At 49.6% G+C, this 23,894-nt stretch overlaps 2 protein-coding genes and 1 non-coding gene across 3 annotated transcripts in view; all 3 read right to left on the bottom strand.

Moving 5' to 3' along the window:
• The window catches only part of LOC138952041 (gamma-butyrobetaine dioxygenase-like), a 70,973-nt gene extending 51,439 nt beyond the window's left edge, over positions 1–19,534 (bottom strand). Inside the window, exons 1-3 of the mRNA XM_070323618.1 lie at positions 19,159–19,534; positions 17,328–17,641; positions 10,451–10,631 (exon numbers count right to left, since the gene is read on the bottom strand). The gene's annotated coding sequence lies outside the window, so the exon portion shown is untranslated. The remainder of the gene's footprint in view (positions 1–10,450; positions 10,632–17,327; positions 17,642–19,158) is intronic.
• On the bottom strand, positions 16,172–16,290 carry LOC138954033 (5S ribosomal RNA). Its single transcript, XR_011451700.1, has one exon. It is a non-coding gene; the product is annotated as a 5S ribosomal RNA (ribosomal RNA).
• Positions 17,435–23,319, bottom strand: LOC138953349 (mucin-2-like). Its single transcript, XM_070325148.1, has 2 exons — positions 19,699–23,319; positions 17,435–17,641 (listed from the first exon to the last, which is right to left on the bottom strand). The coding sequence occupies exons 1-2, from the start codon at positions 23,317–23,319 to the stop codon at positions 17,435–17,437; spliced, it is 3,828 nt and encodes a 1,275-aa protein (XP_070181249.1).
• Between the last annotated feature and the right edge of the window lie 575 nt (positions 23,320–23,894).

Genomic DNA, 23,894 nt, shown 5'->3' with positions numbered 1-23,894 from the left:
ATCGAATAAATCAAAGGGTTGCATAATTATCGAGTACTTCCAGTGAACGATTTCTCAGAACTATCCATTTTTGGCTCACGTAAGTGTAGCCTATGCGATCGTAACTTTGTCTGTCTGTGCGTGCGTGCGTGCGTGCGTGCGTGCGTGCGTGCGTCCGTGCGTGTGTATGTCTGTGGTAGAAACTCTAACATTGAAGACGTCACATTACATTGACGTCACATTATGACGTAAGAGGGTTAGACGTCACGCGAAGGAAGTACTGACAGTCTCGGTCATTATTATTTTGAGCGCGCCGAGACTAGTTGGCAGTCGTGTCCTTGAAAGTAGGCTACATGCAGACAGACAGATCTAGATCTAGTGTCTCGCTTTCTTGCACAGTTTCACCTATGCTCTTTCTCTGTGTGTGTGTGTGTGTGTGTGTGTGTGTGTGTGTGTGTGTGTGTGACGGAGTGATTGAGTTTGTGTTACTGTTTGTCGATTTCTTACGTGAGCCTTGATGGCTTCGCCTCTTGTATTTTTGTGTGATATACTGCTTTTTGTGGAAAGCCCATTGCGCGATTGTATCGCCGCGTCGACTGTATGTAATGGTGGTTAGCTACTTCTAGTTAATGCACTTCTGGTTCTACACATTTCACTGACGTCTGACGATGGTTCCTGTCTGACAGGTACAATGTCTATTATGGACTGGCCTTGATATTTCGCTAGCATTTCACTGCCTCTCAGTCGAGGCTTTATACTGGCAAGGGAAGATTGAGTTTATGCATTCAAGCATAACTAAACGCATGTTGAAAAAGAGCAAAGAAGCGTACCAGCCATTAACGTTCCCCTCCGTGAGGGGGTTGCTATATAAACCACTGAATTATGCAATCTACGTATGGCCACACAAAAAAAAGAAGCACGTTTTTAATGACTCAGAACCGTTCTTTTGAAGTGGTTTGGAAGTTGTTGGCTTCGTTTAAAATTACAGTTTAGTGTTGGTTTAGGGGGACAGACACCACGCAGCAGGACTACTAAAACTCAGTCGGTAGCGGCGTTGGCTTCAAAACCAGTATAGCCAAGTGAACGTTCTTGTCTATAGTATTATGTATGGAAACTAGCAGGCGAATATATCAGTTCCGATGATACGCATAAAAACGTAAGTTTAACTGTGCGTCAGAGTCACTGGACCCCCTTCAACAATTTCTACTACTTTTTTCTGCAGTTTGGGACGCTCTGTTTAATGAAAAAACTAATTAATTAACGACTCGAAGAATGTTAGACCAAAGATTTGTTTTTAAATCACAACAGTACGGCCTCACTTTTTTTTGCAAAAAAAAAAACGGATATGAAATCATCAAAGACATTTATAAAAATTAAAAAAATTAAATGTATGTTTTTTTAAACAACGTGTCGGGATATTTTGGGAAGAACTCACATGTAAAGTTTCTGAAAGATCTATCTGGTAGTTTGCCTGGAATTGTTTTACACATGCACGCACACACACAAACACACCCACATACATAAACCACCACCCTCGTCTCGATTCCTGGTCGACTGGAAAACCTTTAGTCAAAACTTCACTATAACTATGGAGAGAGAGAGAGAAAGAGAGAGGGAGAGAGAGAGACAGAGACAGAGAGAGAAAGAGAGAAAGAGAGAGAGAGACAGACAGAGAGAGAGAGGTGGGAGAAAGGGAGTAACAGAGAGAGACAGAGATAGAAAAGTGTGTGTCTATTAGTGCTGCTTAGTTTTATTTTGTTTATTACTGAGTTCTGCCTATTCTGAATTTGTGTTGAGTTTTTACAAAATTAGTACCTTCACAGGTATAAGATCTTACAATTTAGTATCACACGCCCTTAATTGTCTCTCTCGACGCCCGTTGTTAGCCGCTTGTTTCCCTTTGTATAATAAACCGACCACAGAGCGTCATCGTACACAAACAAATCTTCATATACTCCAAAAGAATTCTGGGTAGGGAAATCCTTTGTAATAACGTCAGTGCCCTCGGCGATTGGTCAGTGCATTTCAGTGCCGGAGTGCCAACAGAATGTCGGTCACACTTGAAGTTAATACAATTTGATTTTGCTTTCCAAACTGATACGGAGTGAACGGTAGAATAGGGGCGGTTATTAAGTTAACTATCGACAGAGCAAACAGTACACAAACACTAATGGGGCGACTTGGAAACCGACGAGTTCATAACTGATTCCCATGCTCGAGAACTCACGAGTAACTCTTCCCTTGATCGAGAACTCACGAGTAACTCTTCCCTTGATCAAGAACTCACGAGTAACTCTCCAAGTCAAACATTTCTCCTTTTTCCCCATAGGACAGTAAGCCTGGTTAGCTCAGTTGGTAAAGTGCTTGACCGCCGCCAGTCCGTTAGTTAGTTAGTTAGTTAGTTAGCTGTTGCTTTTCGGGTCCCGCGGACCATAATAGGCCAAATCAGGACCCCAGTCCGTTAGTGCGGGTCACGGGTTCGAATCTCCAGGCAAGAAAAACCCTATTTTTAATCTTTCTACTTTTACTTTCCTTTCTGAACTCTTAAGTGCTCTTCACATGAAAGACTTGCAACCAACTTGTGACCAACTTTAGTCGTTTGAAAATCGCTCCCGAGTCGTTCAGACCGAGTCACATAACAGCCCTAGCGATTTATAAACGACTCGTGCCAGACTCGACAGCGACTCCAAAACTTAGTTGAGCACTGCCCGACTCGTCGTGACCCATCAGCGATTTTGTCCAGGCTTTTCTTATCGCGCTCACTGATTGGTTAGCTCTAGCCTTCCCTTCTCTTGAAAACAATGAAGACGTCCGGACAATCCCGAAAGGCTAAGTCTGGCGAGACTCGCCGCTTAAAACTAGTTTGCGAGTTTGTGCTGTTCACATGGGCAGCGGTTTTGATTTGCCTTGCCGCCGACTAAAATCGCTTGAAAGTTGGTCACAAGTTGGTTGCAAATCTGCCATGTGAACAGCACTTTAAATCTTGTATTTGATTCCGTTTATTTATTTATTAAGGAGATTTCTATTGCGCATAACTAAAAGCACTATGCGCTTTCCGTTATTTTCATTTCAAAGGTTTTGAGTGGTGTGTGGAAGATCGAATCAATAAAAGGGTTGCATAATTATCAATTTCTTCCAGTGAACGGTTTCCCAGAATTATCTATAGATTCTACTTTCAGGAACATTGGCTTTTGGGAAATGCTCAAAGGACGCTTGTATCACCGCGTATGGACTGCCCGTAATGGTTGTTGATCACTTCTAATTAATAAACTTCTGCACCTCGTTTCTTAACGTGGAAGCCGTCGAAAGACGCTTTCTTTGCTTGGCAAACCATTGGCTCTGTGCAAGCACTTTTAAAATGGCGGACGAAAGGCCAGCCAATGAGCGATGCGAAAGAGTTTGGCAGACGAAACCGCATTGACTACTACTGTAGCGAAGATTTTTTTATGACAACGTTAAATGTAATATTTTCAGTCAAATTGTACTTCAAAATGATCTAGAATTGAAACACTTTTTCATCATCCCTATATTGGTGCAATTCGAAAGTTTCGTCGTCGAAAAGAAACCCAAACACAATGGCCGCCAATTTTGTCTCGTGTGCACTACCTCCTAAGGGGCTCCGCTCACCTACGTACCTTCAGCAGGACCGACGACGCACTGCAGATTATAGAGGTAATGATGCGTGCGTGCTACGTGTGCTTGAGTTCGCACACACAGCGTCAATGCCGCGAGTGTAGCGAGAAAAAACAGGGGAGCTTAATTCCGAGTTGACATTAAAATTTGCACGTTCTCTCCCTTAAAGTGCGCATACGACACACTTAAAAAAATAAAAATAAAATGTTAGTTACATTGAGCATTAACACCAAGCATTTTGACATAATTCGGATTTTTTTTCGTAAAAAAAGTTACTGCAATTTTTGGAAACAGTCACTTTTCTACTCTCAGTGACAAATATTGAAGTATCGTCCTTGTAGTGTTTGTTTAAAATGTGTAAGTTGTTCTGTGGGGTAGGTGTAGAGAAATTTTGAAAAAATAAAGAATAAATATGTCACATTAATATTGATTCATATCCATAGCATGTGTCAAAATTGTTTTGTACTGTTCAAAGTTGATAAAAAAAAAATCAGACATAGCTGATTTCGAACCAACGAGACAACTGAACATTACTAACAATTAAAGAGATATAAAGTAGAACGCATCGATGCGATCTCACAGCGATTGAAATCCGTGGTGATCAGTATCTGCTATTTGTACTAAAATGACTGTGTTTAAAACGTAACGATGGCCTGACTATGCATGACATGAACACACGCGCAACACCTGGGAAGCATTTTTTGATAAATGGCCGTCTACAAGCGTTGACAAAATTTGACATGAAGAGACACGAATTCCTCTTTGACAAAAGAGCAGATTGTCCCCCTTGAAATACATCGCTCTGATTGGATGGTTGCCCGCTGCATTGACACTGCACGCGTCAAAAATAGGAATTATTGTATTCTTGGGCTGCACGGCGGCGTCACAATTTTTTTTCCACAGCCCGCTACACGCTGCGTGAATAAAATCCAGGCCAAGTACTCGTCATAATTTATTCCCCATCGCAGCATGCAGCGCCGCTGACGCTGCGCAGGTGTATTTTGCCCTTAAACTTGCCGCGCGCGGCGCTGCACAGCGCTCACCGTGAGAATCGCGTTTCATTGGCGCGACGGTAAAGCGTTCTGGGACGTTTTCACTGCGAAACGGCCTGCTGGTACCTTACAGTTTTGTTGGGTCGATTTTGATGGTGCCCTTGTTTGAGTGGTGGTCAAGTGACCACCGTGAAAGAAATCTTTGATCTAAAAAGTGTAACAGATAGCATTTAACAGCATAAAAGTCTGAATGCAATGACACGATCATGATTTTTTTTTATTGGGGTACGAATAAGTACGTGTTGCATTAATTGTTTTGCCGAGATGAGATTGATCACCGATGTCTCTGTCACACTGTCACGGTTTAGTGACATGGATTGAGAAAGGAACACTCTGACGGGTGCCTATCTCCAATTGTGATGGAAAGCGCCTGTGCTTGAGTCGGGGTGACGGTATGAAACCGCTGACAGAGCATAGCGCACCACGGGAATTTCGTTTTGCAGGGGTTCCACGTGGTTGATTTTGCTGTCTGGGCAAAATCGGCTGTGACTAAACTTGGATATGTGCCACGCGGAGTCACGTGATATTTTCAAGGTTGTTTTGTGAGGACATGAAACTGGGCACTTCAACATTTGACGGCCAGAGAGAAGGACAGGTTTCTTGTTCCCAGAAGTTTGTTGGTCTACAACACGTTGGTGAAATAATAATAATAATAATAAATGAGCATTTATATAGCGCAACATCATAACTTTACAATTATGCTCTTTGCGCTTGACACATTTAAAATTAAAACACAGTTATACAAGCATTTACTTCTACATTCATAGTCAACAACGCTTAATTAAAAGCATACACCATCACACATACATTACAAAAGATTCTTCCACTAACTAAGTAATAAAAACATGAATAAAATAGGTAGTAAAAAACAAGGAAATACCAGCTGAATACCCTTAATCAAACAGAACATGTTATCAACAATGCTGAAAACAGTCCTAGATGTTTATATATACATTATCACTAAAACAACAAATACACTACATGTAGCCCACTGATGGACTGAGAAAACAAAATCAGGGGTTGTATTTCTTGAAGAGGTGCGTTTTAAGTGCTCGTTTGAATGCTTGGGGTGACTGAGAGTGGCGGATGTGAAAGGGGAGGGAATTCCATTGTGTGGGTGCGCAGAAAGTAAAAGTGCGTTGTCCGTATGTTTTGGTTTTGGTGTGTGGAATGGTAAGGATGCGACAGTCAGAAGAGGCACGGAGTTGTCTTGCTGGAGAATAGACGGTGAGGAGTTCAGAGAAGTAAGCAGGAGACGAGCCAGAAAAGAAGTTAAAGCAGAGGGTGGACAGTTTGTAGTCAATGCGGGCTTGAATAGGTAACCAGTGCAGTGTGTGAAGAAGTGGTGTTGCGTGATCTCGTTTTCGTGCTTTGAGAATGAGGCGTGCTGCCGAGTTTTGGACTTTTTGTAGTTTATGCAGGAGGTACAGAGGACAGCCAGAGAGAAGAGAGTTGCAGTAGTCAAGTTTAGAAAGAACAAAGGCACAGACAAGAGTGTTAGTTGTTTGAGAGGAGAGTGTGTGGCGAATGGTGCTGATCTTACGAAGCTCAAAATAAGCTGCTCTACAGACTAAAGATATATGTTTGTTAAGGGTCATGTCAGATGAAAGGGTGAATCCAAGGTTTCTAGCTGATGGTGAGAAAAGAATGTCGGTATTGCCTATTTGAACAGAAACAGGTTGGGGAGAGGGAAATGTAGTGTTCTTCTTTTTGCACAGTAAGACTTCAGTCTTATTATCATTCAGCTTGAGTTTGTTATCGACCATCCAAGATTTAACATCAGTGATGCATGTCTGAATGGTCTGGATGGCGGAATGTGTCTCTGAAGGGGGACTGGGTTTATACATCTGGGTGTCATCAGCAAAAGACTGATTTAAAACAGAATGGTTTTGAATCAGTGTGGAGAGGGGCTTAGTGTACATGATGAAAAGGATGGGACCGAGTACTGAACCTTGAGGAACGCCGAAAGAAAGTGGGGCTGGAGCAGACATCTGGCCATCGACAAGCACAGCCTGAGTCCTGCCAATGAGATAGGACTCAAGCCATGCTAGCGGTGGACCGGATATGCCGTACAGAGTCTGAAGTCTATGGAGAAGCGTGACATGGTCAATCGTGTCGAACGCTGCAGAAAGGTCAAGTAGGGTAAGCACTGACACATCTCCACCATCCAGAGCAGACAGAATGTCACTGATTACTTTAAGTAGGGCTGTTTCAGTACAGTGAGAAGGGCGATAAGCGGACTGAGAGTGCGAGATCAAATCATGGGTGTTCAAATATGACAACAGCTGCTTCAAAACTACCTTTTCAAAACCTTTGGACAAGAATGATAAATTAGATACAGGACGATAATTCTTCAAAATATTGACATCAAGACTAGGTTTTTTGAGAAGTGGTTTGACAAGTGCAGTTTTGAACAATGATGGAAAAACACCAGATAACAGGCTATCATTGACAATTTGAGTAAGAGTTGGCAACAACACATCAAGATTCTCAAAAAGCAGTGGTGTGGGTATGGCATCAAGTGGACAAGTTGTTGGTTTGGACTTCAGAATAATGGATTTAAGGTCTTTTTCACTGATTGGCTGAAATGATGGAAAAGAACAATCAGTGGGAACATCAACATGACTGGAGGAAGCAGAATGTGCACTCATCTGATCAAGTTCAGAAACCTTCTTGATGAAATAATCACTTAATAAATCTGGCAGCTGACTAGCGGGGAAAACAGTGGGAAGTGGGGATACCTTACTGCGGCCAGTCAACCGGCAGCAAATATCGAACAGTTTTTTGCTTGAATCGCAAGCAATAATCTGGGTTTGGAGGAAGGTTGTCTTTGCTGCGTGTACTAACTTAGTTACAATGTCCTTTGCTCCTTGAAATATTTGTTTTTGGACAGTAAGACCAGTCTTAAGATACCTGCGCTCAGCACGCCTACGGTCACATTTGGCATCACGCAGTTTGACACAGATATTGGAATACCACGGTGCGGACTTGGACGGACGGACACGGCGACGTGAAACGGGGGCATGAACGTCAAGAGCAGCACGAAGTGTGACATCAAGTTGGTCAGCGGAGGGGGAGGGGGGCAGCGCGTTCTGCAGCTCGTTCCTAAAAGCGTCTTTATCCATCGTACGGAGACAGCGGACAGACTTAAACATGGGTGGAGGAGGAGGACACTGGGTCATCAGATCAAACAAAGACAGCGTGCCGTTCTGCAAGTACAGTAGGGCTTTCTGAGAACGACAAGAAGGGACCACTTTTCGCCGTCTACATTGTTATTTTGATGACAAGGTCGTCAGGTGTGACTCTTGGCTGAGCGGGGGAATTTTCCAACGCATAAAGGAATTCAGCGCAAGAGGGGTATGGCAGGAAAGTCGTCGACGGAGGATAGCCATACAAAGGAAGCGGATTCGCTTAAAGGAGAGCTACTTACATAGGCTGTTGAGGTAATAAATCGTTATTTAACGGTGTTGACGAGTCTGTGTTTGTGGAATGAAATAGGCCTACTCTCAGTTGTTCTTTCCAGGTTAGCGCATAATTTGCTCTTTGTGACGCTAAAATAATAATCTGTATATGGTTTTTGCAGATACGGAGAGAAGGAAGGAAAATAGCTGATTTGTTGTTGTAAAAGTTCATTTGTGGAGGCCCACGTGCTCTATGAAATATAGAAGAGTGACATGTTTAAAGGTGGAGTGTGAAGGGTCTGGTGGTTTGCTGTTGCTGTTGTTGTCCCACCATTCTACATTTCTTACCATTTATAGTAACTACGGGGAGGACCTTCAGCGACTGAGTGAGGCGCCTGCTATCTCCACTATTCCCTGCTTCGTTCAACGCCAACCGGCACTACAGTCAACGGAGCAGTTGTGGAGATAGACTATATTCACGGGTCGCCCACTCAGTGGCAAAAAGCTAAGTGTGCCATGTCATTGCACCCTGTATACCACCTAGTCATCTTTTATATTATAAATTTTATGATTTCATTTGAGTGGTGACAACGTGGGGTGTGTGACACCTGCATTTAACCAGCGCTTTTGCATAACCGGTTATATTTCCTATCTATACACGGGATCAGCGTGTTATTTTCATTTTCTAAACTTTAACTGGCATTTTTGTCAGTGACCTATTTTTACGTTTTGAACGTAAAACATCTTTTGGAGTGAAGTCTTGAGGGAGGTGGCGAGATAGTATATAAACAGGCGTCTAAAACTTATACTTTTGTTGATTCTATCTATTTGTATGACTACCCCCCGCGGGTTAGGGGGAGTCCCATATTGGTTGGGACTAGAAAGAATTTACCCGATGCTACCCAGCATGTCGTAAGAGGCGACTAACGGTTCTGTTTCTTCTCTTCTTTTGTCTTATTTCTGCCTTACCAGTCCTTTCACCTATATTTCCTTCCAAGAAAACTCTCCCTACTATTCCCTGCAGTTTTCCAATTCTTTTCTTGTTGTCTTATTTCTACCTGACTGGATCCATCACCTTTATTTCACTTACCAAAAGTCTTCTTTTCCACATCCTTATTTCTCTGCACCCCGCATGTCGTATGAGGCGACTAACGGATTCTGTTTCTCCTTTTACCCTTGTTAAGTGGTTCTTGTATAGAATATAGTCAATGTTTGTAAAGATTTTAGTCAAGCAGTATGTAAGAAATGTTTAGTCCTTTGTACTGGAAACTTGCATTCTCCCAGTAAGGTCATATATTGTACTACGTTGCAAGCCCCTGGAGCAATTTTTTGATTAGTGCTTTTGTGAACAAGAAACACTTAACAAGTGGCTCTATCCCATCTCTCCCCCCCCCCCCTTTTCCCTATCCCATCTCCCCCCTTTCCCTCGTCGCGATATAACCTTCGTGGTTGAAAACGACGTTAAACACCAAATAAAGAAAAGAAAGTATTTGTATGACTGCGAGAGTGGATCGTGGTGTGGTTAGTTAGTTAGCAGTAACTAACCGTTCATAATCACCTTCTGTGATATATTGAAACGTGACACACACCGACACAACACTACGAATCAGTGAAATCACTGGGCCTTAGCCTTCACTGATCTCACCTATAAGAAATGTTGTATAGGGGGGGTTGCGAGAGTGTCGGGCTGGTGTGTGGCTAATGACCTTGACCTTAACGTCACCAAAACCAAGGAGATGGTCTTTGACCGTAGGAAGAAAAAGACTCCCCTCTTACCACTCACCATCAGCGGTGAGAACGTAGCAGGTTGATTCCTTCAAATTTCTAGGGGTGACCATCTCCAATGACCTTAGCTGGGCTGTTCATACTGACCTTTCAGTAAAGAAGGCCCATCAGCGTCTCTACTTCCTGAGACAGCTGAGGAAGTTCAAGGTGTCCTCCTCCATCATGTCCCAGTTCTACAGGGCTGCTGTAGAGAGTCTCCTTACCTTTTCTATCACGGTTTGGTACAGCAGCTCCTGCCAGTTTGAGAAAGAAAAACTGGAGAAGGTCGTTAGGGCTGCCAGCAGGATCATTGGCAGAGATCTCCCCTCTATAGACTCCCTTCACATCCTGCGCATGATGAGGAAATGTAGGTCCATCATGCAGGATCCCACACACCCGGCTGGTCATCTCTTCCAGCCTCTGCTCTCGGGGCGCAGGCTCAGAACCCTCAGATGCCGTACGGCAAGACTCAGAAACAGTTTCTACCCCCAGGCTGTCCTGGCTTTTAATAACCGGTAAATGAACTCTTCAGATTGTGACACGTTTTAGGATGTTCTAGGAGTATGCTTTTAGTAGCTGACATTACATACTATAGGATAAAGGACAAAAACAGCTTTTCACCAGCTTCTGCACCAGCAAATCCTCCTCCAATGCCAGAGACCGTCTCGACGGTGTTTCTTGTGGTGCCATGTCGGTAGTCTTGGCAACCGCTGTAAACTGTGTTTCCAACGTCAAGAGCAATGCCGGCAACGCCCAGAACTTTTCCAACTTTCGTGGCCGCTTTCGCTCCTGTTCGTGCAACCTAACCGAGAGACAGACATATAGAAAAACAGACCGACAGACAGACAGACAAACAGAAACACAGACAGACAGACGAACACCACACACACACACACACACGCACACACGCACACACACAGTGTCACACACACACACGCGCGCGCGAATTAATCGTCCAGAGGTTAAAAACTGAAGAAAACTGTAAGGCTTCTTTTTAAGCCTACTGTCTATATGATACTTACCGAGACAGTACTATTCTTGCACATTATCTATTATAGGCCGAAAAAATTGGACAAAACGCTGAGTGGGTACAATTATCTCCCATAACCATGCGCCACCGTGGATCCCAAGCACTGTCCGAGTGCTTCCCCCTTACAGGATGTAGGTGGCGCGTCCTCTTTCTTTATGAGCTGCAGACCCTCAAAAAGCCCATAACATATCAAGAGGGGAGGCGGGAGGGAAACTCTAATAGTACTGTCTCGGTAAGTATCATATAGACAGTAGGCTTAAAAAGAAGCCTTACAGTCAATATAACACTTACCTCGACAGTACTATTCTTGCACAGAATACCAGAGTGGTGTGAGGGTGATATGTAGAGTATTAAACTCCTTAATCAAAATCACTTAAATCCAAGGATTAAGATACCCAGGCAATTTTCGAACAGTACTACCGTAAAAGAAAATATACCCAAGAAACATACCTTAGACTGACGTGACCATGCTGGCAACCACTGCTGTGTGGTGAACTCAATGTCAAAGTCCAGGCCACTCAAAGCTTGAATACCACTGAGTCTACGGCAAGTGGCTAAAGCGATGAGGAACAATTAGTCTTAAAAATCAGCAACTTGATACTGATGCCTGCCAGGGGTTCAAACTCATTGCTACGCAGGAGTTTGAGGACCAGAAAGACATCCCCCTTGGGAAATGAAACCCGAGGTTTAGACACCGCTGCATTGCTAATACCCGAAAGGACATTAGCGATGAGGGAGGACCTGATCAAGTGTTCAGGTCTGCGACCAGTAGCGGCCGCAATCGTGGAAGCGATGGCAGATCTGTATCCAAGAAGAGTCTTAGAAGAAAGACTCTTCTTTTGATACACTTCCACCAGGAAGTTGGCCAAGTCCTGTGTTGAGGGATAAAGCGGCTTTATCCCCTTGGACAAGGCGAAGGTGGCCCAAGCTCTCCAGCGTAAGTCGTAGAGCTGATTAGTTGATCGCCTCTTAGCGTTCAAGGAAAACTCTACTGAACTCTTGTGCAATCCTAGTGCAAGCAGTTTGGAGCGCACAAGAGCCATGCGGTCAAGCACAGACTCTCTGGACGTGGATGAGGGAGGCATGATCGAGGCTGGAGCAGACCTCCCCCGTCCAGATCCAGAGGTAGAGGGTCTACGTGGGTGAGACCGCGAAGATCTGGAAACCACAGAGCTGTTGGCCAGTAAGGCGCGACCAAAATCAGTCTTGGTCGTTCCTGCAGATATTTTGCCAGCACCCTCGGAATCAGAGATGTCGGGGGATAGGCGTAAGCATCGAGGAGCCTCCACAAGAGAGTGAATGCGTCCAAGTGGAACGCATTCATGTCTCGAAAGGGGCTGACGTACCTGGGAAGCCGAGCGCTGAATCGAGTTGCGAACCGATCGATCAGAGGACGGTCCCACCTTGCCCACAGACGCTGTAGAACGTTGTGAGCGATGGTCCATTCTGTGGAGAGAACCTGATCGCCTCGACTGAGAATGTCGACCAGGGCGTTCAGTTTCCCCGGAACGAACTGGACTGACATCCGGACCTGATTGGTCTGGCACCAGAGCAGAATCTCCTCCGCCAACAGGTAGAGGGACCGAGAATTGGTGCCCCCCTGGTGGCGAAGGTAAGCTAAGCATGTGGTGTTGTTGTCCCCGTTGAAAATCAGAGGGGCCAAGGACAGGCCGAATGGGAGGGCCCGAAACTCGAACACTGTGCCCTCCCAAACGAACCGGAGCAGATGTCGGTACCCCGGGGCCACCAGGATGTGGAAGTAAGCATCCTGGAGGTCCCAGACATGGCCCAATCGTTTGGCCGGATGGCCAACCGGACCGACGAAGGGGTTTCCATCTTGAACTTGCACCTGTGAAGGTACAAGTTCAAGGTGGAGAGGTCCAACACCGGCCTGAACCGGCCGTCCTTTTTGGGGACCGTGAACAGGCGGGAGCAGAACCCCGGAGAAGGCTGAGAAAGGGGGTAGACCGCCTTCTTCTCGACCAACGAGTTCACCTCGTCCTGAAGAGCCTGCCATCTGGCAGGGTCTCGAGGAGGGGGGAACGTCCAGGGTAGAGCGGACAATGGAGGTTGTGACGACAGCGGTAGAGAAAACCCCGACCACACCACCCTCAAGAAAAACTGGTTGGAGACCAGTCTGCCCCACATGCCGCGGGCCCGAAAAAGGGAACCGACGGACGAAAGAGGGGCAACTTGAGGGGGCGTCAACGTAGGGCCGGGACTCACTGAAAATTCTGCTGGCGGGCAGGCGCAGGCTTGCGACCACCCCCCCTGGTGGTGCTGCTTCCCCTTACCTGTCTGAGCACCTTTCGTCTAGCTTGGGAACGCAACAGGCGCCTAAGAGGAGGAAGAAGGAGGCAGTGAAACTGGCTTCTTCTTCTTCTTCTTCTTCTGAGGCTGGGAGCTGGAGGTGACTGTAGCACTTCTCTTACTCCCCGCCGCCGTCGCCGAAGCAGCGAGGCCAACCATCAGAGAATCAGTGTTCCTCTGGCGTGTGGACTCCACCACAGAACGAACAGTGTCCGGATGAAAGAGGGAAGAAGGCTGAGGAAACGTGTTCCTCAGACTCTTCCTCATATCCGGAGGCACTATAGAAGTAGGCAGAAAATGATCACGGAACAGGGCCAATAAAGTGGACCCGTGTTCCAATGGCCAATTCTGCCGCAGACGTCACGCACGATCGCACGGCATGCAAAGCCCGATCCACTCGAACCGTGTCAAGGACCCGAGTGGAATCGGACTCTGCCCGATCGGGAGGGTCCAACAGTGTGGACAGCGTGCTCATCCATGTCAAGGCCTGTGATTGGGCCTCGACTGTGGAAGAAACGGTGGCCTCAAGATTGTGGAACGAAGCAGAGCTCAGTTCCACCTTCTTGACCGAAGGCACCTCCCCAACGAACACATCACCGTCAGCCCCACCCTAAACACTCGAAGTCTGGAAAGGGAGAGTTCGAGAGTCAAAGGGAAAAGGGAGGGACGAAACAGATTGGACACGAGGAAACAGTGGAGGTGCGCCTCCCGAAGGAAAGCATGGCACTGAACCCGCGTCCTCCCGAGGAACATAGGTCGCGTTTGCACGTGAATCTGTACTCCTCAGGCGATGTGCTGCCGCTTCCACCGTGGCACTAAGACTAGGGTGGAACGCGAATTGCCGGCGGACGGATCGTTCATAAAACGAGCCGCCGGCAGACGCGGCGTGAGCCTCCCGCGCCCGGGCCGAAGCGGACTCAAAGGACGAGAGGGCGTCTCAGGGAAGGACGTCCTGAAACTGTTCAAACGTCCTTCTAGCTGTGCGAGGACGAGCCTCCTGCCTCTCGTCCTCAGACCCCGGGTCCAGGTCCTGTGTGTCAACACTAGACGACAGACGCTTAAGAGAGGCATCCGTGACGTCAAGACGCCGCGTGATGTCTGTCATGTACTGTTGGAAAGTACGAAGCATAGCTTCGGAAGTTCCATCAGAAACCGGCAAGGGTAGAGGATCAGTGTTAACCTCAGGGCGACCCTGATCCTCCTCCCTATCGTCCTCCGACTCACTCTCCTCTTCACTTCCCGACAACTCCTCAAAAGCAGGAGTGTAGGGAGCTTGAGGGGGAAGAGCCGAAAGCGATGAAGCAGGCTGTGAAGAAACGCCCACAGAAGCAAGAGGCCGCGAAGACCCCTGCCACAAAGACGAAACGTCTCCAGCAGCCGAAGGGGGAGAAAAACAACAACCCTGCGACTGTTGGGTCAGCCCAGCCAACGAACCCCCGCCATTTATAGACTGAACAGGAACCCATCGGGTCTGATCAGAAAAGAAATGGTCCGGTCCGGTCGGGGGTGCCGATCCGGTCCGGTAGGGTGGTCCGGTGTTCCGGTCCGGTGCCGGACCATCCGGAGGTCCCGTTCGGCACCGAACCATCGTACCCACAGAAGTGTTCGGGTGGTTAGGTCCGGACGTGGACATACCGTACCATCCGGACCCGTGGTCCGGTATGGTCCGGTTCGGTGCCAGACCATCTAGACCAACAGAGGTGGTCGGGTGGTCCGGCACCGGGCCATCCGGACCCGTAGGTCCGGTACCATCCGGAGGTCCTGTTCGGCACCGAACCATCCGTACGCACAGAAGTGTTCGGGTGGCTCGGTCCGGGCGTGGACGTACCGTACCATCCGGACCCGTAGGTCCGGTTCGGTGCCAGACCATCCGGACCAACAGAGGTGGTCGGGTGGTCCGGACCGGTCCGGTAGGGTGGTCCGGTGTTCCGGTCCGGTGTTCCGGTCCGGTCCCGTACCATCCGGAGGTCCCGTTCGGCACCGAACCATCCGTACCCACAGAAGTGTTCGGGTGGTTCGGTCCGGACGTGGACACACCGTACCATCCGGACCGGTGGTCCGGTATGGTCCGGTGCCAGACCATCCGGACCAACAGAGGTGGTCGGGTGGTCCGGTCCGGACCGGACCACCGGTCCAGTACCGGACCATCCGGACCCGTAGGTCCGGTCCGGTCCCGCACCATCCGGAGGTCCCGTTCGGCACCGAACCACCCGTACCCACAGAAGTGTTCGGGTGGCTCGGTCCGGACGTGGACATACCGTACCATCCGGACCCGTAGGTCCGGTTCGGTGCCAGACCATCCGGACCAACAGAGGTGGTCGGGTGGTCCGGACCGATCCGATAGGGTGGTCCGGTGTTCCGGTCATGTGGTCCGGTCCCGTACCATCCGAACGGTCCCGTACCATGGGTCCCGTCCGGACCAAACCCGGAGGTCAAGTCCAGTCGGGACCCGTGGGTCCGGTTCGATCCCGACCCGTAAGCCTGGAACGTTCCGGACCCTTGGTCCGGACCATCCGTCCCCCGAACACCAGACGCTAAGGAATGGCGTGGGGTCAAGACGGTCCGGTCGGAGGTGTCGGTCTGAGCAACAGAAACAATGTTCCCGTCGCCCTGACCATTCGACAGAAGTACCACGTTCTGTCGAACACCTCCACGTCCAGTAACTAGTCGGCCGGAGCGTCTTATCAAGAGGGACAGCCACCAGTCACACGGACGTCAGAGGGAACCGTAGTAGCAGTGGTCGTAGGCACGAAGCCTGAAACCCCTGCCCCCACAGGACCGCCCTGAACGGGGTCAATTCGCATCCCAACCCCAGCGGGGAGGGAATTCAGAGACCCCGTCATCTCCTCCGATCTCCCCCCCCAGGAGGCCGAAACTACTGTCGAAACAGCAGCAGACGACCCAGCGAGGGAGTTCAGAGGAGGACCCGTGTCCCTCCTGGCTTCCACAGCGGTGGAAACCGAGGAGGGCACAGGAGAGGCACCGGAAAAGGAAGATTTTAATGCCAACTGCACCCGGTGTTCCCAGGCGGTCACCCATCCAAGTACTAACCGGGCCCGACGTTGCTTAACTTCGGTGGTCGGACGAGAACCGGTGTTTACAACGTGGTATGGCCGTTGGCTGTCAAAACCCGAGTCTCTCCAGTAGCCCCTAGATCGGATTCACCAACCCCCAAAGAGGGTTGGGAATCGACCTGCCCCCGGATTCGAGCCAGGGAGGAGAAGGAAACCTTCCCCCCAGGCTTGAAACCGGGAGGAGCTGAAGCCTGAGACTGAGGGCCGGACAACGGCGTCGAAGGGGGGGAAGCTTGTTCCACTGAAGGAGAAGGAGAAAGAAGCTTTTTCTTTCCCCTCGACCTTCCCCGAACCTTCGACGGCGCAGCCCCGCCCGAAGTCCCAGGCTCAAGCCCAGCCTGTTTGAGCAAGCTCGCATTGAGCTTGCTCAAACAGGCTTTCTCCGCCCTCCCTCGCCGCAAACGCAAAGCGTTTGGGGAGGGAGAGTCGGAGCGCCGAAAGATCCCCTTCTCCGTGCGTAAAACATGACGCTGGGCGCCCGGAGAAGGGTTGCCCCCGGCAGACTCTGGTTCCGTAGAACCAGAGCCCAAAACAGGACGAGACATCCTACCTCGCCCTGTACGTACCCTTAAAGACCGAGAATTAACAAAATTCAAAGAAAATTTAGGTCAATACTCAAGTGAATGCGGCGAAACGAGAAGCAGACGACCGGTCACCACGAAGTAGGACGGGAGGCACGCCGAGTCCGCCACACAAAAACGGAGGCACAAGTTGAAGGAAACACAACGTAGCCTCAAGCCAGAAGTGGAAAAACACACAATAATCCAACAGGTGATAGTCCACACAGAAAAGAAGCCTCTTAGTCCAAAATAATCCGGGAGCGTAGCAGAAACACAGCCGGTCTGACACGCGCGAAAAAAGAAAGAGGACGCGCCACCTACATCCTGTAAGGGGGAAGCACTCGGACAGTGCTTGGGATCCACGGTGGCGCATGGTTATGGGAGATAATTGTACCCACTCAGCGTTTTGTCCAATTTTTTCGGCCTATAATAGATAATGTGCAAGAATAGTACTGTCGAGGTAAGTGTTATATTGACAACACAACTTATTTGGTGGGCCTGGGAGTAGGCTTATATATATTCACCTGTGGCGCTCCATCAGGAATACTGACATGGGGGTTAGCCCTGCCCGCCGTTTGGGAATTAAAGCTGACGTGAGAGTGTTCTATACCCGCATGGGGGTGGTTCACTCTCAGTATCGACTCTCCGTGTGGATGCGGACCGCCTGTACCAGTTCTGCCTCCGGTTTTCTTCTTGATTCCAACAGTGGTTGGTCCGTTTTCCGCCAATAAAACGTGTGCGTTTCCATACAATGACCAGCTGCGTCTGTGGCTCCAGATATCACGTCCTCTCCCGGTCTCAACCACTCTTTCCACTCTTCAAAATCCCTTTCAGCCATCTGGAAAAAAAATCAAAAAGCCAGAAATACACTCGATAGATCTAACATCTTCCTCTTCCGGCATTCATGTGCCGAGTTCAATATCGGGTGCCTTTGCCTCTTGTCTCAGCATATAAAGTTGCAGACTGAGACGGCGATCTACGATGCGCTATTGAACATTAACTGTACTTAGGTAGAGTTTTTGGGGAGAACCCCAACACAAGTTCAGTTAATATCAAACGGCGCGACAAAACCCTACATAAGTAGAGTTTATACAAGACGTGCGCTTCATGCGAGTTTCTATACTGAATTTTGTCGAGTGTTGGCGGCTGTGAAGGTACCGAACGTTATTATTGGCCTATATTTTGGACGGTGTGCAAGATTTCCTGTTCCTATAACGTCTTTAGTAATTTCTTTCGGACGACGTTGCCAGTGCATATTACGCAAATAACGAAACACGAAGTGGAAACTATGATGAATTCGATCGAGACAGTTACCGGGAGGCCAGCGGCCAAGGATGCGCCGGTGGCGTATCAGCTGCCCTCATTTACTTAACAGCACACCTGAGACACTACCAAAAACATCATAAACTACTTGCTTCAGGTGTTCACGAATCACTGTAAAAAGCCCCCTATACTTCAAAATAACATGATACAACTAAGTGTACAAGTCAGACTAATTCAAATATGCTTTAGATTTATCTGTTTCGGGTTGATGAGAGCATTATTTGAAGCACACCAGGAAACTAAAGAAGCCTATCAAAAACAGAGTGAAAATAAGTGAAATTATCAACTTCCACGAAAAGAAGACTTTTTGTTATATTTTTTTGAAATCTCGAGGGCTAGTTCTGGTTATTTCCAGCAAGCTGGTTAATGAATTAATAAAAATAGCCTTTAGCTTTTATTTTCTTCGATTTGTTGAAGGTGGTCCATATTAGGGGACTCGCAAATACTTTGAGATTTTGCTATTATTTTTTGTTTGCAGTAGAAACTCGGGGTCAACACTGCTAAAATGTAACAAATGCGGTCTTAGCTGTCATATATAGCAATTTTTGTGTGATAAAAGCTTTGGCTGTGGACAGAAACGAGTCCGTTTTGGGCGGCAAATTTAGAGTGAACGCTGCCAAAAGTGAAAAAAAGCCTAACAGTTTTGAGATTTGTGTTTCTGCAACTGTTTTGACATGTGCAAGTTATCCAAAGAGGGTGAATACAGCGAATAAAACTTTTTTGAGCGCTCTAGCGCCGTTAGTTTGTCAGAACAGGAGGTGGTCCATATTAGGAGCCGGTCTATATTAGGAGCCCTTCCCCTACATGCAAAAATGGTTCGTTCATTAAAAATCTCAGATTTGTTCCAAACAAGAAACTGTGCGTTTCACTTCCGGACTTAACAAAAAAATCTAAATAAATATCTGTTCGTCTTTCTGACTGCATTGCCTGCCTGCCTGCCTGCATGCCTGCTTGCCTATATATATATGTCTCTTTGTCATACAGAAAGTTTCGAATTCGCCAACATTGTTCAAAATGAACCTTGTTACTTACCTCAGTTTCAATGTGTTTGATTGCGTTTGGTTGTCGCACTTTAGAGGCCGACAATTTATTTGTGGCGGACGATCCGAACCTGTTATAGTTAGCTAGCACTTAAAAAGAAGCCGCCGGGCCTTCAATGATCCTTTTCGAGAAAGAACTGGTCTATTGAAAAATGACGTATGTCCTCAATATAACCGTTCAGCCACATGAGTAGATCCGTCGCGATATAACCTTCGTGGTTGAAAACGACGTTAAACACCAAAAAAAGAAAGACATGAGTAGATCGCCATGCATACACGTTCCCGAAAAATAATTCATACGCACCACGATATGTTGGTAGCGGTGGAAAAGCAACACGCACACCAAACTGCTGTCATGTACACAGTCAGAGAGTGGGGTGACTGAGGGCAAGAGGGGGGAGTGAGAAGAAGATTGAGGGGGGGGGGGGGGGGGGTGGAGTGAGAAGAAGATTGAGAGGGAGAGAGAGAGAGGGGGATCGACAGATGTGTATTTATTAGTGCAGGTGTTTGAAAGGAGTAGAGAGTTTGGGGCCCAGTTGGTAGAGAGTTTGGGGCCCAGTTGGTAGAGAGTTTGGGGCCCAGGTGGTAGAGTTTGGGGCCCAGGTGGTAGAGTTTGGGGCCCAGGTGGTAGAGAGTTTGGGGCCCAGTGGGTAGAGAGTTTGGGGCCAAGGTGGTAGAGAGTTTGGGGCCCAGGTGGTAGAGAGTTTGGGGCCCAGTGGGTAGAGAGTTTGGGGCCCAGGTGGTAGAGAGTTTGGGGCCCAGGTGGTAGAGAGTTTGGGGCCCAGGTGGTAGAGAGTTTGGGGCCCAGTGGGTAGAGAGTTTGGGGCCCAGTTGGTAGAGAGTTTGGGGCCCAGTGGGTAGAGAGTTTGGGGCCCAGGTGGTAGAGAGTTTGGGGCCCAGGTGGTAGAGAGTTTGGGGCCCAGGTGGTAGAGAGTTTGGGGCCCAGTTGGTAGAGAGTTTGGGGCCCAGTTGGTAGAGAGTTTGGGGCCCAGGTGGTAGAGAGTTTGGGGCCCAGGTGGTAGAGTTTGGGGCCCAGTTGGTAGAGAGTTTGGGGCCCAGGTGGTAGAGAGTTTGGGGCCCAGTGGGTAGAGAGTTTGGGGCCCAGGTGGTAGAGAGTTTGGGGCCCAGGTGGTAGAGAGTTTGGGGCCCAGGTGGTAGAGAGTTTGGGGCCCAGTGGGTAGAGAGTTTGGGGCCCAGTTGGTAGAGAGTTTGGGGCCCAGTGGGTAGAGAGTTTGGGGCCCAGGTGGTAGAGAGTTTGGGGCCCAGGTGGTAGAGAGTTTGGGGCCCAGGTGGTAGAGAGTTTGGGGCCCAGTGGGTAGAGAGTTTGGGGCCCAGTGGGTAGAGAGTTTGGGGCCCAGGTGGTAGAGAGTTTGGGGCCCAGTGGGTAGAGAGTTTGGGGCCCAGGTGGTAGAGATTTTGGGGCCCAGTGGGTAGAGAGTTTGGGGCCCAGTGGGTAGAGAGTTTGGGGCCCAGTGGGTAGAGAGTTTGGGGCCCAGTGGGTAGAGAGTTTGGGGCCAAGGTGGTAGAGTTTGGGGCCCAGTGGGTAGAGAGTTTGGGGCCCAGGTGGTAGAGAGTTTGGGGCCCAGGTGGTAGAGAGTTTGGGGCCCAGGTGGTAGAGAGTTTGGGGCCCAGTTGGTAGAGAGTTTGGGGCCCAGTTGGTAGAGAGTTTGGGGCCCAGGTGGTAGAGAGTTTGGGGCCCAGTGGGTAGAGAGTTTGGGGCCCAGGTGGTAGAGAGTTTGGGGCCCAGGTGGTAGAGAGTTTGGGGCCCAGGTGGTAGAGAGTTTGGGGCCCAGTTGGTAGAGAGTTTGGGGCCCAGTTGGTAGAGAGTTTGGGGCCCAGGTGGTAGAGAGTTTGGGGCCCAGTGGGTAGAGAGTTTGGGGCCCAGTGGGTAGAGAGTTTGGGGCCCAGTGGGTAGAGAGTTTGGGGCCCAGGTGGTAGAGAGTTTGGGGCCCAGTGGGTAGAGAGTTTGGGGCCCAGGTGGTAGAGATTTTGGGGCCCAGTGGGTAGAGAGTTTGGGGCCCAGTGGGTAGAGAGTTTGGGGCCCAGTTGGTAGAGAGTTTGGGGCCCAGGTGGTAGAGAGTTTGGGGCCCAGTGGGTAGAGAGTTTGGGGCCCAGTGGGTAGAGAGTTTGGGGCCCAGTTGGTAGAGAGTTTGGGGCCCAGTGGGTAGAGAGTTTGGGGCCCAGGTGGTAGAGAGTTTGGGGCCCAGGTGGTAGAGAGTTTGGGGCCCAGGTGGTAGAGAGTTTGGGGCCCAGGTGGTAGAGAGTTTGGGGCCCAGGTGGTAGAGAGTTTGGGGCCCAGTGGGTAGAGAGTTTGGGGCCCAGTGGGTAGAGAGTTTGGGGCCCAGGTGGTAGAGAGTTTGGGGCCCAGTGGGTAGAGAGTTTGGGGCCCAGTGGGTAGAGAGTTTGGGGCCCAGTTGGTAGAGAGTTTGGGGCCCAGTGGGTAGAGAGTTTGGGGCCCAGGTGGTAGAGAGTTTGGGGCCAAGGTGGTAGAGAGTTTGGGGCCCAGGTGGTAGAGAGTTTGGGGCCCAGGTGGTAGAGAGTTTGGGGCCCAGTGGGTAGAGAGTTTGGGGCCCAGGTGGTAGAGAGTTTGGGGCCAAGGTGGTAGAGAGTTTGGGGCCCAGGTGGTAGAGAGTTTGGGGCCCAGGTGGTAGAGAGTTTGGGGCCCAGGTGGTAGAGAGTTTGGGGCCCAGGTGGTAGAGAGTTTGGGGCCCAGTGGGTAGAGAGTTTGGGGCCCAGGTGGTAGAGAGTTTGGGGCCAAGGTGGTAGAGAGTTTGGGGCCCAGGTGGTAGAGAGTTTGGGGCCCAGGTGGTAGAGAGTTTGGGGCCCAGGTGGTAGAGAGTTTGGGGCCCAGGTGGTAGAGAGTTTGGGGCCCAGGTGGTAGAGAGTTTGGGGCCCAGTTGGTAGAGAGTTTGGGGCCCAGTGGGTAGAGAGTTTGGGGCCAAGGTGGTAGAGAGTTTGGGGCCCAGGTGGTAGAGAGTTTGGGGCCAAGGTGGTAGAGTTTGGGGCCAAGGTGGTAGAGAGTTTGGGGCCCAGTGGGTAGAGAGTTTGGGGCCCAGTGGGTAGAGAGTTTGGGGCCCAGGTGGTAGAGTTTGGGGCCCAGGTGGTAGAGAGTTTGGGGCCCAGGTGGTAGAGAGTTTGGGGCCCAGTTGGTAGAGAGTTTGGGGCCCAGGTGGTAGAGAGTTTGGGGCCCAGGTGGTAGAGAGTTTGGGGCCCAGGTGGTAGAGAGTTTGGGGCCCAGGTGGTAGAGAGTTTGGGGCCCAGGTGGTAGAGAGTTTGGGGCCCAGGTGGTAGAGAGTTTGGGGCCCAGGTGGTAGAGAGTTTGGGGCCCAGGTGGTAGAGAGTTTGGGGCCCAGTTGGTAGAGAGTTTGGGGCCCAGGTGGTAGAGAGTTTGGGGCCCAGTGGGTAGAGAGTTTGGGGCCCAGTGGGTAGAGAGTTTGGGGCCCAGGTGGTAGAGAGTTAGGGGCCCAGGTGGTAGAGAGTTTGGGGCCCAGGTGGTAGAGAGTTTGGGGCCCAGTGGGTAGAGAGTTTGGGGCCCAGGTGGTAGAGAGTTTGGGGCCCAGTTGGTAGAGAGTTTGGGGCCCAGTGGGTAGAGAGTTTGGGGCCCAGTGGGTAGAGAGTTTGGGGCCCAGGTGGTAGAGAGTTTGGGGCCCAGTGGGTAGAGAGTTTGGGGCCCAGTGGGTAGAGAGTTTGGGGCCCAGTGGGTAGAGAGTTTGGGGCCCAGGTGGTAGAGAGTTTGGGGCCCAGTTGGTAGAGAGTTTGGGGCCCAGTGGGTAGAGAGTTTGGGGCCCAGTGGGTAGAGAGTTTGGGGCCCAGGTGGTAGAGAGTTTGGGGCCCAGTGGGTAGAGAGTTTGGGGCCCAGTTGGTAGAGAGTTTGGGGCCCAGTTGGTAGAGAGTTTGGGGCCCAGTGGGTAGAGAGTTTGGGGCCCAGGTGGTAGAGAGTTTGGGGCCCAGTGGGTAGAGAGTTTGGGGCCCAGTGGGTAGAGAGTTTGGGGCCCAGTGGGTAGAGAGTTTGGGGCCCAGGTGGTAGAGAGTTTGGGGCCCAGGTGGTAGAGAGTTTGGGGCTCAGTGGGTAGAGCACTGGACTTGTGATCACAGGTTCGAATCCAGGCCGGGACAGACACGGGTTAACTTTATGTGCAGATACGGTATCCATGTCCAACCACCGTGTCACCAGTTGGCCCAGTGGTAAGGCGTCCACCCCGTGATCGGTAGGTCGTGGGTTCGAACCCCGGCCGGGTCATACCTAAGACTTTAAAATTGGCAATCTAGTGGCTGCTCCGCCTGGCGTCTGGCATTATGGGGTTAGTGCTAGGACTGGTTGGTCCGGTGTCAGAATAATGTGACTGGGTGAGACATGAAGCCTGTGCTGCGACTTCTGTCTTGTGTGTGGCGCACGTTATATGTCAAAGCAGCACCGCCCTGATATGGCCCTTCGTGGTCGGCTGGGCGTTAAGCAAACAAACAAACAACAGGGTTCCTGCAGGGCAGAGCTGATACAATTCAAGGAGTTTTCAAGGACATTTCCAGGACCAAATAAATGCTTTTCAAGGACATGATTTTCCCCAAATTAATGCAAAGCACCAAGTCATTCCGTAGTTGTTTCCCTTGCCAACTTCCGGGAAGGGAAGCAACTACGGGTGACTAGTAATAGTTAGTTCGTCTGCTTTCGTTTTCACTCGATCTTTTATTCTCCCAAAATGTGTGTACTGTATTTGACGAAAACAAAGG

This window comes from Littorina saxatilis, linkage group LG17 (assembly GCF_037325665.1).
Source record: "Littorina saxatilis isolate snail1 linkage group LG17, US_GU_Lsax_2.0, whole genome shotgun sequence".
NCBI classification, from domain to species: Eukaryota; Metazoa; Mollusca; class Gastropoda; order Littorinimorpha; family Littorinidae; genus Littorina; species Littorina saxatilis.
This window is presented reverse-complemented; position numbering and strand designations above follow the sequence as displayed.

Coding starts and splice junctions, on each gene's coding strand:
- LOC138953349 (XM_070325148.1), bottom strand. CDS start 23,319: ATGGATACCGTATCTGCACATAAAGTTAACCCGTGTCTGTCCCGGCCT. Junction 17,642..19,698: donor CCAAACTCTCTACCAACTGG/GCCCCAAACTCT, acceptor TTTTTTTTCCAG/ATGGCTGAAAGGGATTTTGA.